The following is a 23268-nucleotide window of genomic DNA, read 5'->3' on the forward strand; positions in this document are numbered from 1 at the left end:
GCTGCTCGCATATCTGAACACCAACGTTCGGTGGCACTTGGCAATTGTGACACGGAACTTTCCAAATTGGTGATACAACACCACCACGTAGCGCTTTGGAATCGAGTGGAAATACTCAAACGCTGTGATGAAGGGAACTTGATATACATTTGGGAGGCCCTCCTCACAAAACTGCTCTCCCCGTGCAACACCCCTACCCTCGATTTACCGGACGTCTGGATTAATTTATTCAGGCGGTTAAAAAACCAACAATAATTTTGCATTCTCTTCCCGCACCTCCTACATGATTCAAAGCACATACATGTCGGCCCCTTTATGTGCGTCTTTTTACGTGTGTTATGTATTTTAAATTATGTCCCGCGCTTTAATATTTAAAATTTAAATTTTAACATAAACTTGCACTTGTGGATCTATTCCGATCGGTTTCTATGCTGTCTATGTTAAGGCGCATGCGTGCCAAAAATTTTATACGTATTTACAAAGTGTTTTAATTTAAATTCTAAAAATTTAATTGTTCTTAATAGACATCTAATTGGCTCTCATGTTATGCATGTTAAGGTGCACGTGCGCCAATTTTTCGCGTTCACAAAATAATTAATAGCCACTCCAATCGATGTTTATTTGTTTTAAAACGCATGCGCACCAATTTTAAATGTTTAATTCTAAAAATTTAAATTTAAAATCTTTTTTGTATGTTCAAAAACGGCTAGTATCGTTAATGTTTTAAATTTAAATGTATGGTTCAAATTCTTTATTTGAATTTAATTTTACCTGAAGACGACGTGCTTATTTACGTCGAAAGCGCTCGTAAATTAAAATAATTTCAAGTATATTTAACGCCTCATAGACTGACGTTCTTGGAAGAAGAAGTTTTGATTGACAATAGGTCTCCAGCTCAGACTAAGATGTAAAAGTCTAAAGTAAAAGAAGACAAGATTCTCATGATGTCCCAGGTAGTATATTTATCTATGTAAGCTCTCTCAGTTGGCAGTCATATTCCCTGGTTTAGCCAATAGTTATCATTGTTATATTTTAGTTTTACTTAGCTTGCATTTTACGCATTCATATTGTACTTGCTATGCTATGTATATATCTTATATGTTAAATCCAGATTATACATTTAATGAATAAATAGCTTATTTCAGTGGATTTGTCTCACCCCTATATCTTGCAAATCAACAAGACCCCTCCACCACTCAGATCTGGATCACACTAGCCACTTGAATACAAGTAGTTATTAGATGTTGCCTTGCCACTTGGACATTCAAGTAAAGATAGATTTAATCGCGTGTTAGGACGAGTGTGTTACTTATCCTAACTGGTGTCAGAACTGATGTAGACTAAGGTCTCATGATCTTTAGTCTTCTTTAAGTTTGGGTAAACATATCATAGCCATCCTGGACAAGTGGATGCGGTCATACCAACCCTCATTTCACATTTCTCTCATTCAGTAACTGCATATGCTCTTTTCACTGTGCCACAAATAGAAAAAAAGATGATCGCTCATTATCTCACAAAGCAAAAATAATGACATAACTGACTTGTTGGCCACACCCATTATAGAAGTAAACATCAATTAAATGTAAGATAAGAGATTATATTAATTTATGAGATCATTTTCCAGAGAAGCTCCTCTTAGTACCAAACAAGAATGATTAAATTTTTAAATTTATAATTCTGTTATGATATAGTTCTTCATATAATTTCCTTGAAATAAATAATGATAGGTAATGTTGTAATATAAAAATCAGTTTGATTAGAGATATTCAAAATTTATAAATCATAACCAACTTTTGTTACTTTTGACTTTTGTTACTAAGTTTTAAACAAATCAAAATTTGAATATGAAAACAAATAGCAATATTCTTTTTAATGGGTGTTTATTTTATTATAAAATAGGTAAATTATGTTGCTTAAATAGCTAATATAAGTTATCATTTGCAGTAAAATTTCATTTAAAATTAAATTCTTTGAAAAGGTTCTAAAGATAAAATTTCAAATTCTAAAAACATTTACACCAAAAGAAAAACAAGACTTCATGAAATAAAATTAAACATATTTTGAGAATTGCATTAAAGAATCAAATAGAGAAAGTATCAATTTATAAAGAATTTCATTTCATATCGATCTAGCAAGCTTTTACACATATTGATTGCCTCTGAGAATTAGACAAGTTAAAATATAAAATTTATATCCAATGTATATTTATACTTGCCAGTTTATTGTAATTTATTTAATAATCTTTAACTGAAGTAACTTATAAACCAAAAAGATAATTTTATTACTATTTTTTCTCATTTCATTCTGTACAAATGATTTTTTTAATAAATAATGAAACCAAGTATTATGTATTTTAGTTTCATTTTCTTCATATTTTTACTTATATATATCATAACTTACTTGAGTCTAACAGAAGGATCCAGACATCCAGCATCACATGCATAATATTCTTTATCACTGTCATCTGTTTCAACATAAATTACTGCTTTGTTGTCATCACCTACAATCACACTAATATTAAAGTGTGTGACATTTGTGTACCTCAGATGCCTAAAAAAATAATCTCGATGGAGTTCTCTAGGATGTGTGTTAAATTCCAAATGGAGGTCAGTAAGTAACAAAGCACCAAAACTTAGCACCATGGCTTGCATGACACCTTCTGCACCTAAAAAAAGTTTTTATCAAGTTTAAATTAAAAATTTTCAGTTAATTAAAAATTTAATAAAATAATGCATTACCTGCTGAAATCAAGTTATGGCATCCTTTTTTATCAAGTGTCAAAAGCCACAGAGAAACTACTTGATTAATTTTTTCAATTGTATTTAAATCAGACCAAAGAGATTTTGCTTGTCTAAAGAAATAAATTATTGATTAAAAAGCTTGATAGATTTTGTTAAAGATTTACATTCTTAATCAACTTACAGAGTAGGAACATTTGCTCCATAACATGACCTTCCATTTGAAAGAAGATAGTTCAACTCTTGTCGAGTCTGTGAAGACGTACTATATTCTGATAAATATGCTCTACTATTTGAAAGAACATAATATAATGTGGCATTTATTTTATCACCATTTAAGACATCTTGAGCCTTGGAGTAACTAATACCAAAGCCTGTATTCCATAACTATTAAGAAAAATAAAATTTCAGAAGAAATATGAAAACATTTAAATAAATCATGCTAAAAATGCATATTACAGTATGTTATTAATACTCTATAATTAGAAATGTTAAAACATTAAAACATTCTTCAGACTCATAACTTTAATCACATAAAAATAATCCATCTTATTCAACTGATACTTAAATTACAAAATAAACTTACTATTTTGTTACATAAATAATTTGATAAAATTTATAATCACAAAAATTTCAGAAATTAAAGATAGTTTTATGACATTCATATAACAAAGAAAATATATGGAAAACTTGTGTGTCAATATAATAAGCAATCTAATTGAATTTAATTATTATTAAAGATTCCATTAATATAACACGTTTTTAAAAGCAAATTACATATATAAAAATATATATACAGTAGAGTGTTGTTTATCCGAATCAATTGAGGACTGGGGTTGTTCGGATAACTTATTTTTCGGATAACCGATTATGTATGAAAAAATATGCCATGTTAAAATTTTTCTCCGTTGCGTGTCGCTTCGCATTGAATTTTCGTCGATGTTAAGCCTAATGTAAACTTTTTAAAATAATAATCATGGCTATTGTATCATTAAAAATTATTTCTTTATTTTTTACAAACAAAATAAATATATTGAAAAAATAACGTAACCAACACCTTATTGCTTGCTGAGGGAGTTTTATTAAAATCGAACGTTTTCGATCCACTTAACGGATCATCATCAGGCTAGAATATACGAAAATGGAATACATCATAAATGGAACAATAAGTTCAAAAATTCAAAAATATCAATAGACTGATAACATATCAATTAATAAAAATAACAAATAAATTGTAAACGATATCAAATAATAAATAATATACTGCAACGACTAAACATTAATACTAAGTTTCCTTTAAATCAAATAAATATCATATTTCAGTTGATGCGCTACTTGTAAGCTACTTAACGGCAAATTTCCAAGCCGAGGAAAGACCTTCCGCATCCCTAGCATTAATGCATCCGTCTTTAAGTTTGCTCCTGTATATCTACATTTTTTCGGCCGTCCTCGCCAAAGTTGGTGAGTGTACTTGTCTCACGACTTCCGCTTCCTCGCATCCAATCAGGGATCCTTGGGCCTGCGCCATCTGGGCCAATATTGTTGTATTAGACCCTTTTCTAGCATCATACTTGTGTTCTCTAATTCTTACCCCGAGGTTTCTGGTAGTAACTCCTACGTAATCTTTTTTTATTCCTAATAGCTGGTTCTCGTAGGGAATCTTGTAAACACCTGCCTTATCTTCTTTTTTAATAACCCCTTTATTGTTTCTAAGAATTTTATATAAATTGGGAGCTCTTTTCAAAATCACCGTTGAATCTTTAACGCTTGCAATTTCCTTCATAACATAGATTCCCTACGAGAACCAGCTATTAGGAATAAAAAAAGATTACGTAGGAGTTACTACCAGAAACCTCGGGGTAAGAATTAGAGAACACAAGTATGATGCTAGAAAAGGGTCTAATACAACAATATTGGCCCAGATGGCGCAGGCCCAAGGATCCCTGATTGGATGCGAGGAAGCGGAAGTCGTGAGACAAGTACACTCACCAACTTTGGCGAGGACGGCCGAAAAAATGTAGATATACAGGAGCAAACTTAAAGACGGATGCATTAATGCTAGGGATGCGGAAGGTCTTTCCTCGGCTTGGAAATTTGCCGTTAAGTAGCTTACAAGTAGCGCATCAACTGAAATATGATATTTATTTGATTTAAAGGAAACTTAGTATTAATGTTTAATCGTTGCAGTATATTATTTATTATTTGATATCGTTTACAATTTATTTGTTATTTTTATTAATTGATATGTTATCAGTTTATTGATATTTTTGAATTTTTGAACTTATTGTTCCATTTATGATGTATTCCATTTTCGTATATTCTAGCCTGATGATGATCCGTTAAGTGGATCGAAAACGTTCGATTTTAATAAAACTCCCTCAGCAAGCAATAAGGTGTTGGTTACGCTATTTGTTTATTTTTGCTGGGTACGATTGTATTCAATATATTGAAAAATATAAAAACAAAAAAAAATTTATGCTTTAGAAGTTATCTAGTATCAAAAACGTTCGATTCAGCACCACACACAGTCCTCAGAAAAACACCACACAAAAGTGCCGGTGCTGCCAGCTAAAACACACATCAACAAAAAAAATATTGGAATAGCCCAAGATATAGCCAAAGATTGCAGCGCCACAGCACTAGCAAAAATTTAAATTTGCCGACTGGAATTCTTTCGGATAACCGACGCTCTACTGTATATTATATTCATAAATTAAAATTTGAGAATAATAATATAGTGTAGTTATTTTATATGACTTTAGTGCAACATTTTACAGTCAGAAAATAATAGTTTCAAAACAAAAGAAAAAATCCAGTTATCATATTTTATTAAAAAATCTTTTATATTTTTAATTATTATAAAGTAGCAAAAAGCTTAATTTTGAGGATATGAATGGGTTTCATACAAAATTGTAAATGCTAATAACAAGTAAAATTGTCATTAAGTCTGACCCTACTGGAGATATACACGAGACCATTTATCTTCCCACCCCCTTGACATTTAATCACCAAAATTTATTGGCATCAATTCCCCTAATAAGCAAACCTTCCTGCAAAATTTCAAAAATTTTTGACAAAAAGCACAGGAGTTATTAAGCTTGAAAGAGGGTGAACAAAACTATCATACATTAACATCCATACATACATACAGAAAAATCCCCAAATTTTTCTGCATTTCTTGGTGTTTCAAAGTGTCCTGAGTCTAAAAGTGTAAAAATCATTTTTTTGATTGATTGCCAAACATTCCCTCTGTTATATATAACAGCTGGGAAAGTAAAAAATTTTAAATGTTTCATATGTAGAAATATCAATATATAACATTACGTTTATTTAACTTTTACTGTTTATAATGTATTTTTTATGCAGCTATTAATAATATAAATTATTATAACTGAATAAATATATAAGTAATTATCAATTCAAACACAAATACAATAATTGTAATATTAAAAAAATAAAATTGTAACTTCGCATATAATTTCTATTTTGTTACAATTTTACTTTTATATTTATTTTTATAAGAAAAATTTTAATTTAGTACCACACAGGTTCATCATAACAACACGTACAAGAAAACACAGCAATCTCAAAGCACACATAAACCTCTGATATGACTATCTTGAATAGTTCCACATCTGAACAGAACATTAGGTTTCAGGACCCCAACTACAGTTCAACACCACTTGGCATATATGTCCATCACACCTGGACTTTAGAACTTTTTCAGTCAGAAGAAAAACATTTCTCCCCCTTTCTCAAAACCCAAGAATGCAACTCTGTTGTTCAATGTGAATATCCTCCAAAACATTCTATTCTGATGTTTCAAACCCAAAACATTCTTTCCATCGAATATCTAATTAGAATAATTTCTCATGGTTAAGTTCTTCCATGCTGTTACAATATTGCTACAAACATTTTCTAATTTAAACTTAAATTTATATAAATGAAATTCTGTAGTATTACTTCTTGTAGCTAACAGATATGTTATATTCTAGTATTTTAACTTGTCTCAAAGATATAGTATAATATATAATTAAAATCAAGATATATCAGCATTTAAAAATGCACAAGATCACAAAGCAAATTGTTCTTTGCAGTACTTTTTGATCAATTAACAATTTTGGCATTAGTTTTCTAGTTGGTTTCTTCTGTCTTAGTATGAAATTAAAAAATGCTGCAAAAAAAATTCTTAAACTATCATTATTATGTACATTTTATATTTAACATAAATAATTTTAAACATGGCTATTATCCAATAAGCCAATTTGAAATATTTTGCTATAATCAACACAATTGGAACAAAACAGAAATTTCACTATCTTTAGTTAAAATAGACTTACAAAATTTCTCGTCTGTTCACTAATGGCAAGTGAAAAATCTGGCCTAACAAACTATAGTGATACCTCGGTTTTTGTTGATAATCCGTCCGAAAACAATCTGCGAAGTATTTCCATATGAATCAATGTAAATCCAATTAATTCGTTCTAGACACTCCAAAATACATACCAAAAACACATTTTATAGAGAATAAATATAGCGTAAAATACTAAAAGTAATAAGAAATTAATATAAAAGACTAATCTAAAGGAAAGCAATGGAATTGTTTGGCTAGACATGAAGGATAATGTCTTGTAGAAGCTAGTTGGACATGAGCTGCTAACCTATTTTGCCCCGTGGTAAAGTGTGACATAATTGTCATGTAATTGTAATTGTATGCATTTATGATGGTCATATCATGAGGAATAATGCCTTCCAGATTTTTTAAGAGTAACTGGCCCCTATTCAGACATTACAGACGTGGAGTAAATCCAAAACACTTCACATGGCCAACCCATCCTGGCAAAGTGCAAACCCATGACTGAATTCCCGGTGTTCAGGGAACAGAATCATTGACCAATCGTGGATCATCACAGGGTAATGCTCACACAATGAGAAATAACACCAAACAGCTGGAAAACGCATGGGTTGCCCTTTGTTTTCGCAAAATTAGAAGCGAGGTCACTTGGGCACACTGACGAAATCTGAGACAAAGTTTTCATGAAAAAAATTGACGAAAACTAAAACCAACGATAACTGAAGTCAACAAAAACCAAAGTATTACTGTATTTTATTTATTTATTTCATCTACATTAAGAAATGTTGATGGACAGTAGATCTCTCTGATAAATAACAAGACTCATAACAAAAAAAAAAAAAAATAAATAAAATACATGAAAAAAATCAACCGTCATAATAAAACATAAATGAAAAAAAAAACTATTTATATACCATAAGACAGAATACACAAAAATTCTTTAAAATATTAAATATGTATAATGCTAAAAGTAAAACATAAAAATTTAAAAACAATATAGTAACTGAACCGGAATACAGGATATTGCCAGAGAATTCATTTGCATAAAGCTCAAAAGAATTGAAATGCAATAGAATATGTAAATAAAGTTGCATTTATAAACCACTAATAATTATATAATAGCAAGGTTGTTACCAAAGTTTTAATCTCTAAAGCGTGAACATCAAACGTCGCTATCTTGTAAGTGGCGCTTGATGTTCAACGTTCACATTTTAGAGATGAAAACTTCAGCTGCAACCACTCTAATAAAACATTGACAAGATGTTTTATAATGTAAAAAATCGACATGAAGCATGTCTTCTACATTATTCGTGTTTCCAGCTACACAATAGAAAAAAAATCTATGTGAAATAGGTAAGTGGTAAAAAGGAGTAAAAATACAAGTGGTGGTGTCATGTGTATTCTAAGACAAAGCCAGGAAATCAGAATAAAACCATTAAAATATTTACAATAGAGTATGTGATCATAGTATTTTCTTCTTTCATGTATATTGGGAAGACCTAGCCTGAACCTTGCAACGTTTGGATTGTAGTAAATGGTAAATTACTTAGTTTATTTAACAATAAATATATCTTATTGATTTAGTTATTTGTCAAAACCGTGTCTTCTTTTTCTTGGCAGGCAATAATCAACAATAAATTGTAAGTTCTCAAAAAAATAGAATCATAAAACAGATTTAGATGAGATATTTTATGGCATTTTTGCAAACCTATCTGTAAAATTGCTAGTGCTTTAATGATTTCATTGACATGAAAATGAAAAGTTAATCTATTGTCAAATATAATGCCGAGATCATTGTAGGAACAAACATATTCCAGAATATTGGCATCAATGACAAATGGAGAAAGAGGAAGGTTCCAAATCAATGAGAAGCACATGACAGTCTTATTAATGTTGATTTTAAGGTTTGCCCTTGCAAATAAGGTTGATAGCAAATGTAAGTCAGATTAAAGAACTGCTGGGTCATTCAGTTTTATATCATTGACACAAGTGAAAAATCTGGCCTAAAAGCTTTTTTTTTTATTGATTTGGAGAACAAATAAAATTTTTAAATTAAATTTAATTCAAAAATTATTGTAATTATTAATATTAGTATAAGATAGCAGTCTAACTGCTTATCTTTAAAGCAAATTATTTTATATTAATTATTAATAGTTACCAAAATGTAGCCTAAATAATCAAGTATTGATGACCTGATTATTATAGAATATCCAGGCTTGGTTGTTTATGAATATCTACAATGAATTGTTAAAGGAAGTAAAACATAAAAAACAATGTTTTAATGTTTGAGATGGTATCTTCTAAACTGAATACAAGTAAGTTATGCTTTCAATAGCTATTTTGGAGGTCAAAGGTATATGATATGGTACAGGTATTGTTCTAACAATTTTATTTGAGGTATATGCCAGTATAGATTATCCACATGAAATTATAGTTAATTCATCATAAATTAGTAAGCAAAGTAAATCATAGTGTTATGAATTACAAAACTAAAGATCATTGAAAAAAGTTTTATACTTAAATATTTATATCTATATATTACACTAAAATCTCTATGTTTAATACCTGTTGCCAAATCTTGCTATGTCTTTCTTCTAGATTCGGTAATTGAAGAGACTGTTTCAAATCCTGTAAATTAAATTATCAATTAGAATTTCTAATTCATCTTATAATTAAATGTATCAAATAGAAAAATAGCATACTTCATGGATTAACTTTTCTAATTCCTTTATTTTGGAATCATATTTATCTTGATTAATGGGACTAGAATATTGTACAATTGTTCTGACTATTATTGTAACAGATCTGTAAAAATATTTTATTATTATTTTTGTAACAAAACTTTAAAATAATTAATATAAGCTTTCAATTGATTTTCAATAAAAGATAAATATATATCTCAATTCAATATTATCTTTTTAAAAAGATTCTTAGGAAAGTAATCTCTCAGTTTTTCAATCCATTATAGAAAATTCAGTGTAAATTATTTCTTTTTTACTGTAATTATAATTAAGCTTTATCATGTTTAATTCAAATCTACATTGGAAAGACATTAAATAAACAGCAAATTTGAGCATAACTTCCTCTATAACAGAGTATTGTAGAAAGTAATCAGTTTTTATTTTGTTAGTATTTTACACGAACATTAACTACTTCTAGTAATAAATGTTAAAAATTTGTAATTGAGAATGACAAAAAATTGTATTAGTAATATATTATTGCATATAATAAATATGCATATATTAATATATAAATTGTGAGTTTATCGTAATATTTATAGAATATTAACTAATTAACAATGTAACAAAAAAATAAATCTAAAAATGTAAATTATAACTTATTTATTCATAGTACTTAAGTAAACAATGTATAATTTAATAGTACAATTATGAAATATTATATCTGCTTCTGTATTTTATTCAATTAAATACATTATTGAAAAATTAACTAAAATGATGAAATATGAAGGAATAAAATTAAAATTTTTCTTACTGTTTTGCATCAACTTTTAGTATTTCTGGAAGTTTTGGTGAAGCAATGGCCACAACTACAATTTTATTCTTCTTAGATGTATCAACAAATTCTACAGTGTCTGTTGATAAAATGTACTCCAAATCATTCTTTTGTTGTGCTACACTTAAATAAAAATGACAAAAAAATAATATGAATTTTTGATTATAGTGAATTTATTTTATGAATAAAATTATTTAAAAAGAAACATCTATTATTATTGAGTTTTCCTCAGAAATATGTTTTGTAAAAATAATTTAATATATTATTTTAATAACTTTTTAGATTATATTTCAATATAGGCAATTAAAATATCTAAAAACAAAATTCAAAGTATTGAGTAATTTGGTGTTTTAATAAGTTTTACTTGACAAAAAAATTCATTAGATTAATTTTAGATATTTTATGATTGACATTTTCCCAAATTATAACAATTTTCTAAAAATGTTATTCATTTCAATCAGTTCAGAATGTAACTACAATAGATTTATGAATATATATATAACAAAAACATCATTATCATTTTAATTTTGTTATAAGAATTATATAAATGCTCCCTTACTTATGAACAGGTTAGGTTCCCAAGGTTTTGTTGTAAGTTAAAATGTTTGTAGGGCAAAAACTAACCTAAAAAGTACATTTGTACACAGAATAACCACTTATTGTTAGTGTTTGATTCTTCAATGTACTTATTAGAATACATTATGTTCATTTACCCAGTCAGTATACTGCTTAATAATGGGTGTTTCAAATTCAGCTTTTCTCACCTAATACACTTCATTTTATAATGTCCAGTTTAGCTTCCACAATAATAGAGCAACACTTTTTGCATTTATCTCCACTGCTAAATTTACTATTATGTTATAAATGCATCTTTTAAACACTAATCATAAAAGTTTATAAAAATTGCAGTGAAAAATGTCATTTCTCTGATGTTACCAACTTCAACACCACCTCAATAAGTGGTGATGAAACCTTAGAATTTGCGCAAAAAGAAAAAATTATGATATGTGATAATGAATAATTCATGTGGGCTTATTTCTAAAAACTTTCTATTTATTACTGGCCAAAAACAGACTACAAATGCACTCCAGGAGCAACAAGAGAACTTCACAATCCAAACAAATTTTAAATTTTAGACGTACGGTCAAATTGTTCATAAGTCTGAAAGTTCATAAGTTAAATGTTTGTAAGTAAGAGAGCTCCTGTATTTAAAATAAAAAAATTTTTCATACAAATTAGCTTAATAAAAAACGTTATGAAATTGTTTTATTACTCAGTACATTCTTAACTGATTTTTATAACTAAAACCTTAAAATTTTATAATACAAAATACAATGATTAAAACATTAACCCTTTATCATTTTAATAAACAAAAAAAATATTACAAAATTATAAACAGATAATATTTCTTTATAGCTTATTTAGACTGTTTGTTTTTTGTTATATGTTACAGCATTTAAAATTTAAAAAATTTAAATGTTTTCTAAAATTTGGAAGCACATTTCTAAAACTGATTAATTGATTTATTGTATTAAAAGTGATTGGTTTGATATCATATTGACTGCATCAGTAATACTGAAAATAAAAATATTTTAAAAAATCTTATATGGCATGATGTATCTAAATGACAAATTTAAATAAAAATATGAAATGTAGAATGTTTAAGTTGAACAAAAGTAATTTAAAAAATTAAGTTTTATACACACTTTCAGATAATGAAATTACCTTACCTGAATGTCTTAATTTTTGTTGTTTTGGTTTTTTCTAATTTCTGATAAATATTTAACATTACATCTTCATTCTATGTTAGAAGTGAAATTACCAATTAATTATTTTGATCAAAGTTATAGACAAAAAAAAATAAATAGAACTTATATTAACATCAACCTAAAGAAATCATCCAAAGTCCTCCAAATAATTTTTTTAACTTGTAATAAATGAAAATTACTTTGTAGAATTAGATAAAAATTAATTTAAACATATGAAGAAAGATAAATACTACATTTATAAAAAAAAAAATACAAATGATTATCAAATGCAAAGAATAATGAAATTTCTGGAAAAATATTGATCTTAAAATCACATATACTTTACTTATTATAACCAGAGTTTGTTATACTTATTATGATCAGGTCAATAGGCCTGTTTAGGTTGTCTTTTTATGCTCACATGAAATTCATAAAACTAGGAAAACACAAAACCAACGTTGATAAATTGAAAAAAACTGAAATTGTTTATGGAATTAATTGTAACTGTCAAAATCCGAAAAAATACATAGGAGAAACAGGAAGGACTTTAGAATTACATATTAAAGAACACGAAGCTGCCATAAAACTAAAACATAATAATTCCCCTTGGTTTAACCATATCAAAAATAACAACTGCCAAATAGATAGGAATAATATTAAAGTCCTACACTATGAAAAAGGCATTTATAAATGTAAATTCAAAGAACACATAGAGATAATAAAATACAATAATGATAATTTAATAAATGTGTCAGATGGTATGTAAATTGACCAGCAATGGTATAACATAATAGAGGGTGCAAAGATAAGTTAGTTAATTATACCATAAAGATTATACATTGTTGTGAAAAACCTTTTTGTATTTTAATGGTCTTAAAAGGATATACAACATATACTGTTAAATTTTCAAAATAATAAGCTTTTAATTAGTAAGAAACCTGTATGTATATTTATCTTTTTTAAGAGTTTTTAAATATTATTGTAAAATGTTACTTAATAGCATAATTTATAATTACTAGTATAGCAAGCTGTACATCCTTTTGATATAACACGATAAACTCCCTTAATATAATTCTTTGTGTTGATAAAAACATTGTAAATGGGACTAAAAGTACCATGTAAGTGTGAAATTAAGCCATTGTAACCTATGGAGACTCTTAAGGTATTATGAGAGATGTTTTGTATATATTTTCTACTCGCATTGCTTTTTGCCAATTTTATAAGTAAAATTTATTTTGTAGCACTGAAGAGGAGCTAGAAAGTTAACCTGGCTTGAAATGCATCTGTAGCAAAGCAATAAAAGGAGTTTTATAACCTGAATTGGCTGTGAGGTAGTCTACTGGAAGTTTTTCTTCCCCCCGATTGAAGAGACGTTACTCATAAACATATAAACAGCTACCATTAGAAAATTCAGAAAATGTAATCCTGTTTATGTATCCTGTTTAATTATATCAGTTGGTTATTATTATCAGTATATGCAAATTCCAAAATGATTACAATAAGTGGACTATACTATAGTTTTAAATATCTATAGAAATAAAATGCATAAAAATGAATACTTACTAAAGAATTTGTGACAGTTATTTTTTGAACTAAAAGTGATGGAATAACACGATGGGCATAGAAAACACTTGCAACACTTACAGTTTTCCGATACTGAAATAAAAGAATTTGTAACTTCATAAACTAAGAGAAAAAAGCTTCAAGATAAACATATTAAATATACATACTTTATTAAAACATTGAAATTTATAAACTTTTCCAGCTGTAAACTGAGTTACCACCCCATCTGTTTAAAACATATTTTAAATTAAATTTTTTTTTAGATTATTAATACTATAATAATACTATAAAAAACGTTATACATCTTGGCCCAGTATAATAACTTACCATGTTTTTTGCCTTATAAAAGAAGTCATTTGTATTAAATGCATCATATTTTTCACATTACTTTTTTGGGGGAATATAGACATATTTGACTTATAGGACACATCCTAATTTTCAGATAAATTTTAGGTACAGTGGAACCTCATTTAACGAGCACCTCGCATGACATGTGTTTCACATAATGAGCAAAACAAATTGTAAAAAATTGCCATGCTTAATGAGCAATGTTTTGCATAACAAGTGACAAGGAGAGGGAAAGTCCCGAATCGTGCACATGCTCCATCAGTCTGTGTTTAGCACTCATTCTTCTAGCATCTTAGCATCACTTGTAATCACATATTTTTCAAAACTTGTGTTCACACATATTACTTTTAAACATCAACAACCATAGCCCGTTATATAATAAATACGCCAAACGATATGCCAAATTCTTGGGCTATGTAAAGGCTATTATTAAGTATTAGAAATTAATTAATTTGACTAGAGGTAGGCAGTTATGCTGCCATCTCATATTAAATTTAATGATCAATTCCAAATTAAATTTTAGAAATGTCTGAATTAAAAAATTAACTATTTATAATTATTAAATTTAATACAAGATGGAAGCATAACTGCTTACCTCTAGTCAAATTAATTAATTTCTATTACTTAATTATAGCCTTTACATAGCCCAACAATTTGGTATATCGTTTGGAGTGTTTATCAAACTGCAAATCAAATTCTCATTCCAGGTTGGTTCATTCTGTGCTAGAAGTAATGATGATGATGATTCACGCTCCTTAACAATGCACATTGTACAATTTTCTTTGAATAAACATTATACATAAAATATTTGAGTATTTTTTCAGTATGGAACACATTATTGTATTTTACATTAATTTCTATGGGAAAAATTGTTTCTCTTAATGAGTGTTTTGCATTACGAGTACGATTCTGGAATGAATCATGCTCATTAAGCGAGGTTCTACTGTACAAAGAACATGTCTTATAAGGTAAAAATATGATACTTTTTAAAAATTATTCATTATTTTTGAATCTTAAAATTTTAAATAATTGTTATGACAACGTTTTGATATATTTGTTGTCATATATAAATGACAATTAATATAACATCCATATTAAGAACTATTTGTTGATTCATAAGTTGAATGAATATAAAACTTGGCTGATAGTAAGGTAAGTTTAGAATTAATTACTGAAAAGTTTGACGCCTCTTCATTACTTTTATCATTAACTAAAGAATCAAATAAATCACAAAATTTTTTCTACTATTTAGAAATAAAAAAATCACTGATTAAAAGTTTTAATGATGTAAAGCTTCATAAGCAATTTGTTCTAAGATTTCAAAATTAAAAAAACTAATTTATTCTTCTTAAACATCATAAGCTGACTAGAAGTAATTGTCATTTTGGTTATTTTTTTACTTTTATACCCATTTATTGTTAAATAAAACATGAGAAGAATCCCTGAACAAATTTTCTATAATAAACCTTAGTATTCTGTTATTACAGTAGAACCTCGAAAACTCGGCTCTCGATAACCCGGCACTCCGGATAACTCGGCCACACCCTGGCAAGGCAAAAAAATCCTTAGTTAATTAATTTTCATTATAGACAGCTTTATAAAAGTATAAAAGCTCTCATAAAGTATTTTTCTGAGGTCTGTCTTATCAGGTAAATTACTGTACACAGTGTATTCATTAATTTTCATTTTCATGTAGTAAAGGCTGTATGCCTTCATAAAGGACGTGCTTTTCCTTTGTTTAAGGGTATTTGGGCAGTTTATTCTCTGTTATATTCTCAAGTAAACAATACATACAAGTACAGTACAGTATTTTCTGAGGAAAAATGCATACTTATCCTTTTTTAACCCCATTCCCGATAACCCGGCATTTTCACAAACTCGGCCACCCTTCGGTCCACATTAGGCCGAGTTTTCGAGGTTCTACTGTAGAAGCCAAATTTTGCATTTGCTTAATTATAAGTTAGGACTATATTAATTATATATTAAAATTTGTTAAAATATTATTTTGATATTAAAAATTTTTGCTATATTTGTAATTTCATAAATTATTTCAAATAAAAAAATTTCTAAATAGGTTGTATATTTTTGCAAACAATTTGAATCTACTAAATAACATCAGAAATGCTTGAAAATGTTGCAAATTAACATAGATCCAAGTTAAAAATTATTAAACTTTCACAATGTAAAGTTATATCAGTATAAATTTATATAAGAATTTTGTTGAACTGAGTTAAAGATAACAACTAATGACAGCATGAACTATTTTAATATTTAAAAACATAGTTATTGAATCAAATAGAATTACAGACCAGGCTAAAATAATTAATTAAAATTAATTCTATTACAACTGAATTTATACTTCTGATTACAAGTATAAAATCAGTAACATCTGTTGAAGATAATACACAGATGTTAATTAACGAAAATAAAATATATAATAAATTTGGATACTTCAAAACTGTGTGTTGCATTTGTGTACCATAAGACTACTAATTGTTTCTCATGAAAGATGTTCTCTGGCATATTAATTCAAGTCTTAAAAAATATGTCATCCTATTAATATTTCTAACAATCTTCCATGAAATCAGAGTTGTTTAAAACAATGCTTTTTAAAAATAATTTTATTTGAAATTAATATGTACAAGTACGATAAAATATCTAAATCAACTCTTAAATTTGTCAAAAAATCATAGCACTGTATACAAGATGATTCAATTTAAAGTATCCATAAACAGAGCAATCTGAAAAAAATAAATAAAAATAAAAAATCAGTAGGTGCTGCCATACTTGATGTATAAACTTTTGAGATCACAGGAAAGAGATTTTAACAAAAATAATAAAAAGTTTTCAACAGTTAAAATATGACATTGTGAATGGGAAAAGATGGTAGAATTTGCATACTGTTTAAGCCATAAAGTATCTAATCTGTAGTATATTGCACCTAATCATCCTTGACAAATCCCACAGCTTTTATCAACTCTTTCGGATATCTAACAACTTTTATGTACCTCATCATTGTATGAAATGAATGCAATAACATCCATTGATTAAACTCTTCATTGAATACAATTCATTTCCTAATCACATAACCATCCTGATCACTCTTCTATAATCTTTTTTCTACTTAAACCACCATATGTCCTTTATCAGTGAGCTATTTGAGCTATTTTTTCTTAATGTCAAAATCTTTTTCCTATGATCTGGAACTTGTACATACTAAGAAGTAAGAATGATAGTGTTTTGCCAGTTGGTTTTCACTGTAGATTGCTCTGACTAGTGATACCTTAATTTCAGTAGTAATAGTTAATTTGAATGTTATATACTCATTAATATATATAAAAAATTTCTTAATAAATAATATTTATAATATTAATATTTATTTTAAAAAATTTATGCTTTTATATTTCAAAAATTATAAACACATTATTAACTAAATGATAAAATATATTGCTTAAAATTACTCTAAATGGCAAACTTTATAACAACTTTTAGAAATAATTAACCCATTTGTGAAGTTATTGTACAAATATAAATAAATGATTTATTAACCACATATGTAAAATTATTAGATTATAATGAATCTAACCTTGACTATTTGTTCCTGGTAATTCCACTTTAACTATTGGATGGAACCAAATTGGTAAGGATAATGATCTTTTGTTAAAAATGTATAACGGACTTTCAAAATCAATAGGAATCCCAATTTTTCCATTACCTATAAAAAATTTTTGCATAGAATTCACCAGTAATTTAATATATTTTATACTGTACATAAATATACAGAATAATATATATAGGATGTTCCAAAAATTACTTATATTTTACTGAAATATATAAAATTTCAAATATATTAATGACATTTTTATATATAAACTAGCTTACCTGTCGCACATTGCTGCGATCTCAGAAGAAACGAAATTCAAGCAAACTCGTTATGATAAAATTCAATTTACATTTTATCATTTTTATTGAAACTTATTATTATTAATTTTCATCGGAAAAACATTTCAAAGCGTTGTTTCAATTCTATTTATTTATTGGAGTGCTTGTGGATACACGATATTTTTTATCTTCCGTCTGGTGTGTACTCAAATAAATCAGGTTTTCCAACGCGTGAGCTGGCCACATACACTTGTACATGTGAGAAGCACAGATTCTTTAAATTTAGTCCACATACTCGCAGAGANGGTAAAATAGGCTAATTTCCTTCTACAACTTTGGTTGTTGTTCGGAATACAGTTAAGGTTTTAACAAAGTTTGAGTGAATACATAATTAGCAAAAAAGTTGAAATAAAGTGATTAAACAAAAATTATTACAAATATTGTAAATAAATGCATATATAGAGATATTTTTGGAGGAAGGAAATGGTCTTTACAATTTGAAATCGATCAAACACACAGTAAAATGCTCGTATACATGCGTGCCATCTATCATAGGATAAATGTATTATGCCAGAAACCTTCGCGGGAGCGTATTAAAAAACTTCCAAAGTTTCACGGCAATCGGATAAGCGGTGTGGTAATGCATGAAGGACAGACACACACACATACATTCATTTTTATATATATAGATATTTCTTTACATTATAAGTATTAAATTTCTGTTGACGTAAATAAAATTAAAAATTTTAAAACAAATACATTATTTACAATAAATTCTTAGGAATTATTATTATCACAACATAAGATCTATAAAAGCACATCAGAGAGTAAATTCAAAAAATAATCCCTGAAAGCATAAAATTCCACAAAACTTGGAACCATCATGATGACTAACTTCAAACATTCCAGAGTTTGAACACTAAATTCAGAGAAATTTTACCCAAAGTTCAAATAATGTTTCTATGTTCAAACTGTGTATGCAGTGAAAAAAAGTCATCTGTTGTGTGTTCAAGTCATCTCTCACTCTCACTGTGAAAGCATTTCTTGTGCTATGCTCATCTGTTTTCAGTGAATTTTTCACTTTATTTTATGTGTGAGGATCGAGAGTCATTTTGTGAGGATTGCTTTTAAATAATTAGTAAACATTTTTGTAAAACTTTTGTAAAATTATTATTTCTATAACATTTTTGTTAAGCCTAACATTACAATTTTTAGGAGGAAATTAATATAATTTTATCAGATAGTCAACTTCCCATTTGAGTAGCATATTTTCCTTGGTTTTGTTAATCACTACTTCTAGAAATCATCTGATAGGAAGATTTGAGAATGAAAACCTATAACTATTGCTAAATATGGAACTGTTTATTTCTGAAAAGAAAAAAAATGAGTGACACAGAAGTCTTGCAGTTATTCATTGTTGGTGACCAAGCACTAAATCAGAGATAGAGAGAGTCTCCTGTCCTAAAGGAGTGTCATTTAAAACCATCTCCTAGTGCATCTCTATCACAGTGGGATAGAAGTTTTATAAAAGAATTAGCATCTACTTGGAATCTATATAAAGTTATTAAGAACTTAACTTTGAAAATTTGATTATCTTCAATGTTGGAATTTAATGTTAAATTTAAGTAAGGGAAACAGGAGAATTGAATATAAATTCTTTCTCTGATAATATGCCTTTCTTGTATTTTAGTTAGATTTGCAACCATTATATTTGCTAGTAGAGTTCTTTAAATTGTTAAATGTGCCTGTCCAAATGTTTAAATAACCTATCATAAAATAAATAGTTTTATTGCTTAATCAATTATCTTTAGTGATTATTTATCCCAACCAACTCTCNTGATTTACAATAACTTGAGTCAATATGGCCGCCTTCTTTTGGATGAAGGTCCATCTTACTAAAATCCACTTTGCAGCAATACATGGAGACTGATCAAAAAATAATATAACTAATACCTGCACAGGGGTAACATGAAGCCTAGGAGTAATTTTTTTTAATGGAACAAAGTTTTGTCATGTGTAAAACAGTAAAACTGGAAGGATGGCATTATGTGTCCATGGTATTCTGTATGCTTCACAATTAAATGTAGTCTTGTTGCTTGTCACCTACAAAAACAGTTATTTAGTTGTCTGAAGCAGAAAAATCATTGGAACAGAACTAAGCAACTAAATTTTATATGCAGTTACAGAAATGTATGTTATTTTAAGCCAGGCTTTTCAAGGTGAAATGATGGCATAGAAAGCATTTTTGTTAGAAAAAGAGTTCAATAAAGGATGGAAAAGTTGGAAGATTATTCACATATAGAAAGACCTTCAACATTAATAACAGAAGTGTGATGTTATTACAACTGCAACCATTGTCAAGAAGACTTAGAACAACATTACAGAAACTACAAACAATTCTACAGATGTATGCAAGCAATCATGAGTACACATTTAGACTTTACTCATCTTCATGTTTGTTGAATTCTAAAAACTGTTGATACCAAGAAAATGCAGTGAGAAAACTATCTTCACACCAGCTGAAGCATGGCAGGACTACCATGATCCTACCACAAAATAGCAAAGCAGCAAATAGAAACATTCTTCTTCACTACTTCCAAAGAAAGCAAAAAGCTGTTAATTCATGAGGTAAATTGATTATTATTGTGATATTTGATCATGAGAGCATTGTTTACCAACATGCCATTGGAACATGGTATCATCATAAATGGCCCATATTATGCAAATATCTTATGTTGCTTGTGACAGCGTGTTCAGAAGCAACCATAGTTGAAAGCATGTTTTCACTTTGCATCATGAACAATATGAGACAACATAGTGACTGAGATACAACATACAGATCACTCCCATCCTCCTTAGTCCTGACTACATGGAAATAAGGATATTTTGAAATGGAGCTGGTAAATAATGTCAGTTAAAACAAATCTGTTGTTTCTGTTTATGTTGTCTCATTAATTAACTTCATACATTGTATATGAGAGCTGATCTCAGCTCTCATATGCAATATATGTAGTTAGTTATATATCAGTACAATATACGATGGATTAAGCAATAACAATGAAAATAGAAAATGTATGAAAAAAATTAATAAATAAAGTTTATAAAAACAACTAATATTTATTAATAAATCCATTTTATTTGGAAATTTTTGTTGATATTATATATAGAATTTTCAATACAAATATCAAGAAATATACAAATATAAAAATGATAAAATAATTTTAACTTTATTTGGCATTTATAATCTTTACTTGTGTGTATTTATTTATGAGTGTTATGTTTGAGTTACATAAATTATAATTTTTGCTTTAGCATATTTATTTATTTTATCTGCTATTCATCAAGATTGTCATTTTGTGTATAATTTTTATTTCTAAAGCTGAAAGTTTACCAGATTTGCTTGTAATGCTTACTATTAATTGAGTAATTTCATCAAGTTGTTCATTCCTTACTATCTAATACAGGTCTTCTTCATCCAATCTTGGAAAACCTGTTAATTAATATTATCCAAGAAATAAGTAATAATCTTGCTTGCAATTGGGTTCTAAACCTAACTGTTGTTATGTTGATGTTGTAATGATATAATCAACATCAATATGCTGCTTATGTTTGTTTGAGATTCATTTTCTTTGATTCCGCATAATTTACTAACAAGGAGTGGGAAATGTCAAATACCAAACAAGAGTCATGAGTAAATCATCCAAACTACACTATTTGCTCAGCATTCAGCAAATACCAAATGTATGGAGCTATTTTAGTATATAAATGTTGAATCTGTTGAATAGTCTTATAAATATATATTTTAAGTTTTAACAATAGTAATGTTATCATAACAATAGTAATGTTAAAAAAAGAATTAAATACTTTGATTGTGTTCTAACTTTTAAATATTTTAATGGATTTTTAAACAACTATTGGCTTANATTATTTACAATAAATTCTTAGGAATTATTATTATCACAACATAAGATCTATAAAAGCACATCAGAGAGTAAATTCAAAAAATAATCCCTGAAAGCATAAAATTCCACAAAACTTGGAACCATCATGATGACTAACTTCAAACATTCCAGAGTTTGAACACTAAATTCAGAGAAATTTTACCCAAAGTTCAAATAATGTTTCTATGTTCAAACTGTGTATGCAGTGAAAAAAAGTCATCTGTTGTGTGTTCAAGTCATCTCTCACTCTCACTGTGAAAGCATTTCTTGTGCTATGCTCATCTGTTTTCAGTGAATTTTTCACTTTATTTTATGTGTGAGGATCGAGAGTCATTTTGTGAGGATTGCTTTTAAATAATTAGTAAACATTTTTGTAAAACTTTTGTAAAATTATTATTTCTATAACATTTTTGTTAAGCCTAACATTACAATTTTTAGGAGGAAATTAATATAATTTTATCAGATAGTCAACTTCCCATTTGAGTAGCATATTTTCCTTGGTTTTGTTAATCACTACTTCTAGAAATCATCTGATAGGAAGATTTGAGAATGAAAACCTATAACTATTGCTAAATATGGAACTGTTTATTTCTGAAAAGAAAAAAAATGAGTGACACAGAAGTCTTGCAGTTATTCATTGTTGGTGACCAAGCACTAAATCAGAGATAGAGAGAGTCTCCTGTCCTAAAGGAGTGTCATTTAAAACCATCTCCTAGTGCATCTCTATCACAGTGGGATAGAAGTTTTATAAAAGAATTAGCATCTACTTGGAATCTATATAAAGTTATTAAGAACTTAACTTTGAAAATTTGATTATCTTCAATGTTGGAATTTAATGTTAAATTTAAGTAAGGGAAACAGGAGAATTGAATATAAATTCTTTCTCTGATAATATGCCTTTCTTGTATTTTAGTTAGATTTGCAACCATTATATTTGCTAGTAGAGTTCTTTAAATTGTTAAATGTGCCTGTCCAAATGTTTAAATAACCTATCATAAAATAAATAGTTTTATTGCTTAATCAATTATCTTTAGTGATTATTTATCCCAACCAACTCTCATTACTTCCTAAGCTCCATCCCTTATAATAAATACTTTATATGAGACTGTTCCCAAACTTCAATTCACAGGCATAACTATAACTTGTGTGGTGTCACAAAGCATGATAGCAATATATATGTT

At 27.9% G+C, this 23268-nt stretch overlaps 1 protein-coding gene across 1 annotated transcript in view; it reads right to left on the reverse strand.

The window, feature by feature from the left end:
• The window catches only part of LOC111634941 (uncharacterized protein KIAA2013 homolog), a 44078-nt gene that overhangs the window by 3690 nt on the left and 17120 nt on the right, over positions 1-23268 (reverse strand). The window contains exons 5-14 of the mRNA XM_023379779.1: positions 17851-17979; positions 14084-14142; positions 13917-14009; positions 12336-12406; positions 10585-10728; positions 9795-9897; positions 9658-9720; positions 2923-3125; positions 2739-2851; positions 2401-2665 (exon numbers count right to left, since the gene is read on the reverse strand). Coding sequence (XP_023235547.1) covers positions 2401-2665; positions 2739-2851; positions 2923-3125; positions 9658-9720; positions 9795-9897; positions 10585-10728; positions 12336-12406; positions 13917-14009; positions 14084-14142; positions 17851-17979 — 1243 coding nt within the window. The remainder of the gene's footprint in view (positions 1-2400; positions 2666-2738; positions 2852-2922; positions 3126-9657; positions 9721-9794; positions 9898-10584; positions 10729-12335; positions 12407-13916; positions 14010-14083; positions 14143-17850; positions 17980-23268) is intronic.

Source organism: Centruroides sculpturatus, unplaced genomic scaffold, assembly GCF_000671375.1.
Source record: "Centruroides sculpturatus isolate CEXI.00-Female unplaced genomic scaffold, Cexi_2.0 scaffold891, whole genome shotgun sequence".
NCBI classification, from domain to species: Eukaryota; Metazoa; Arthropoda; class Arachnida; order Scorpiones; family Buthidae; genus Centruroides; species Centruroides sculpturatus.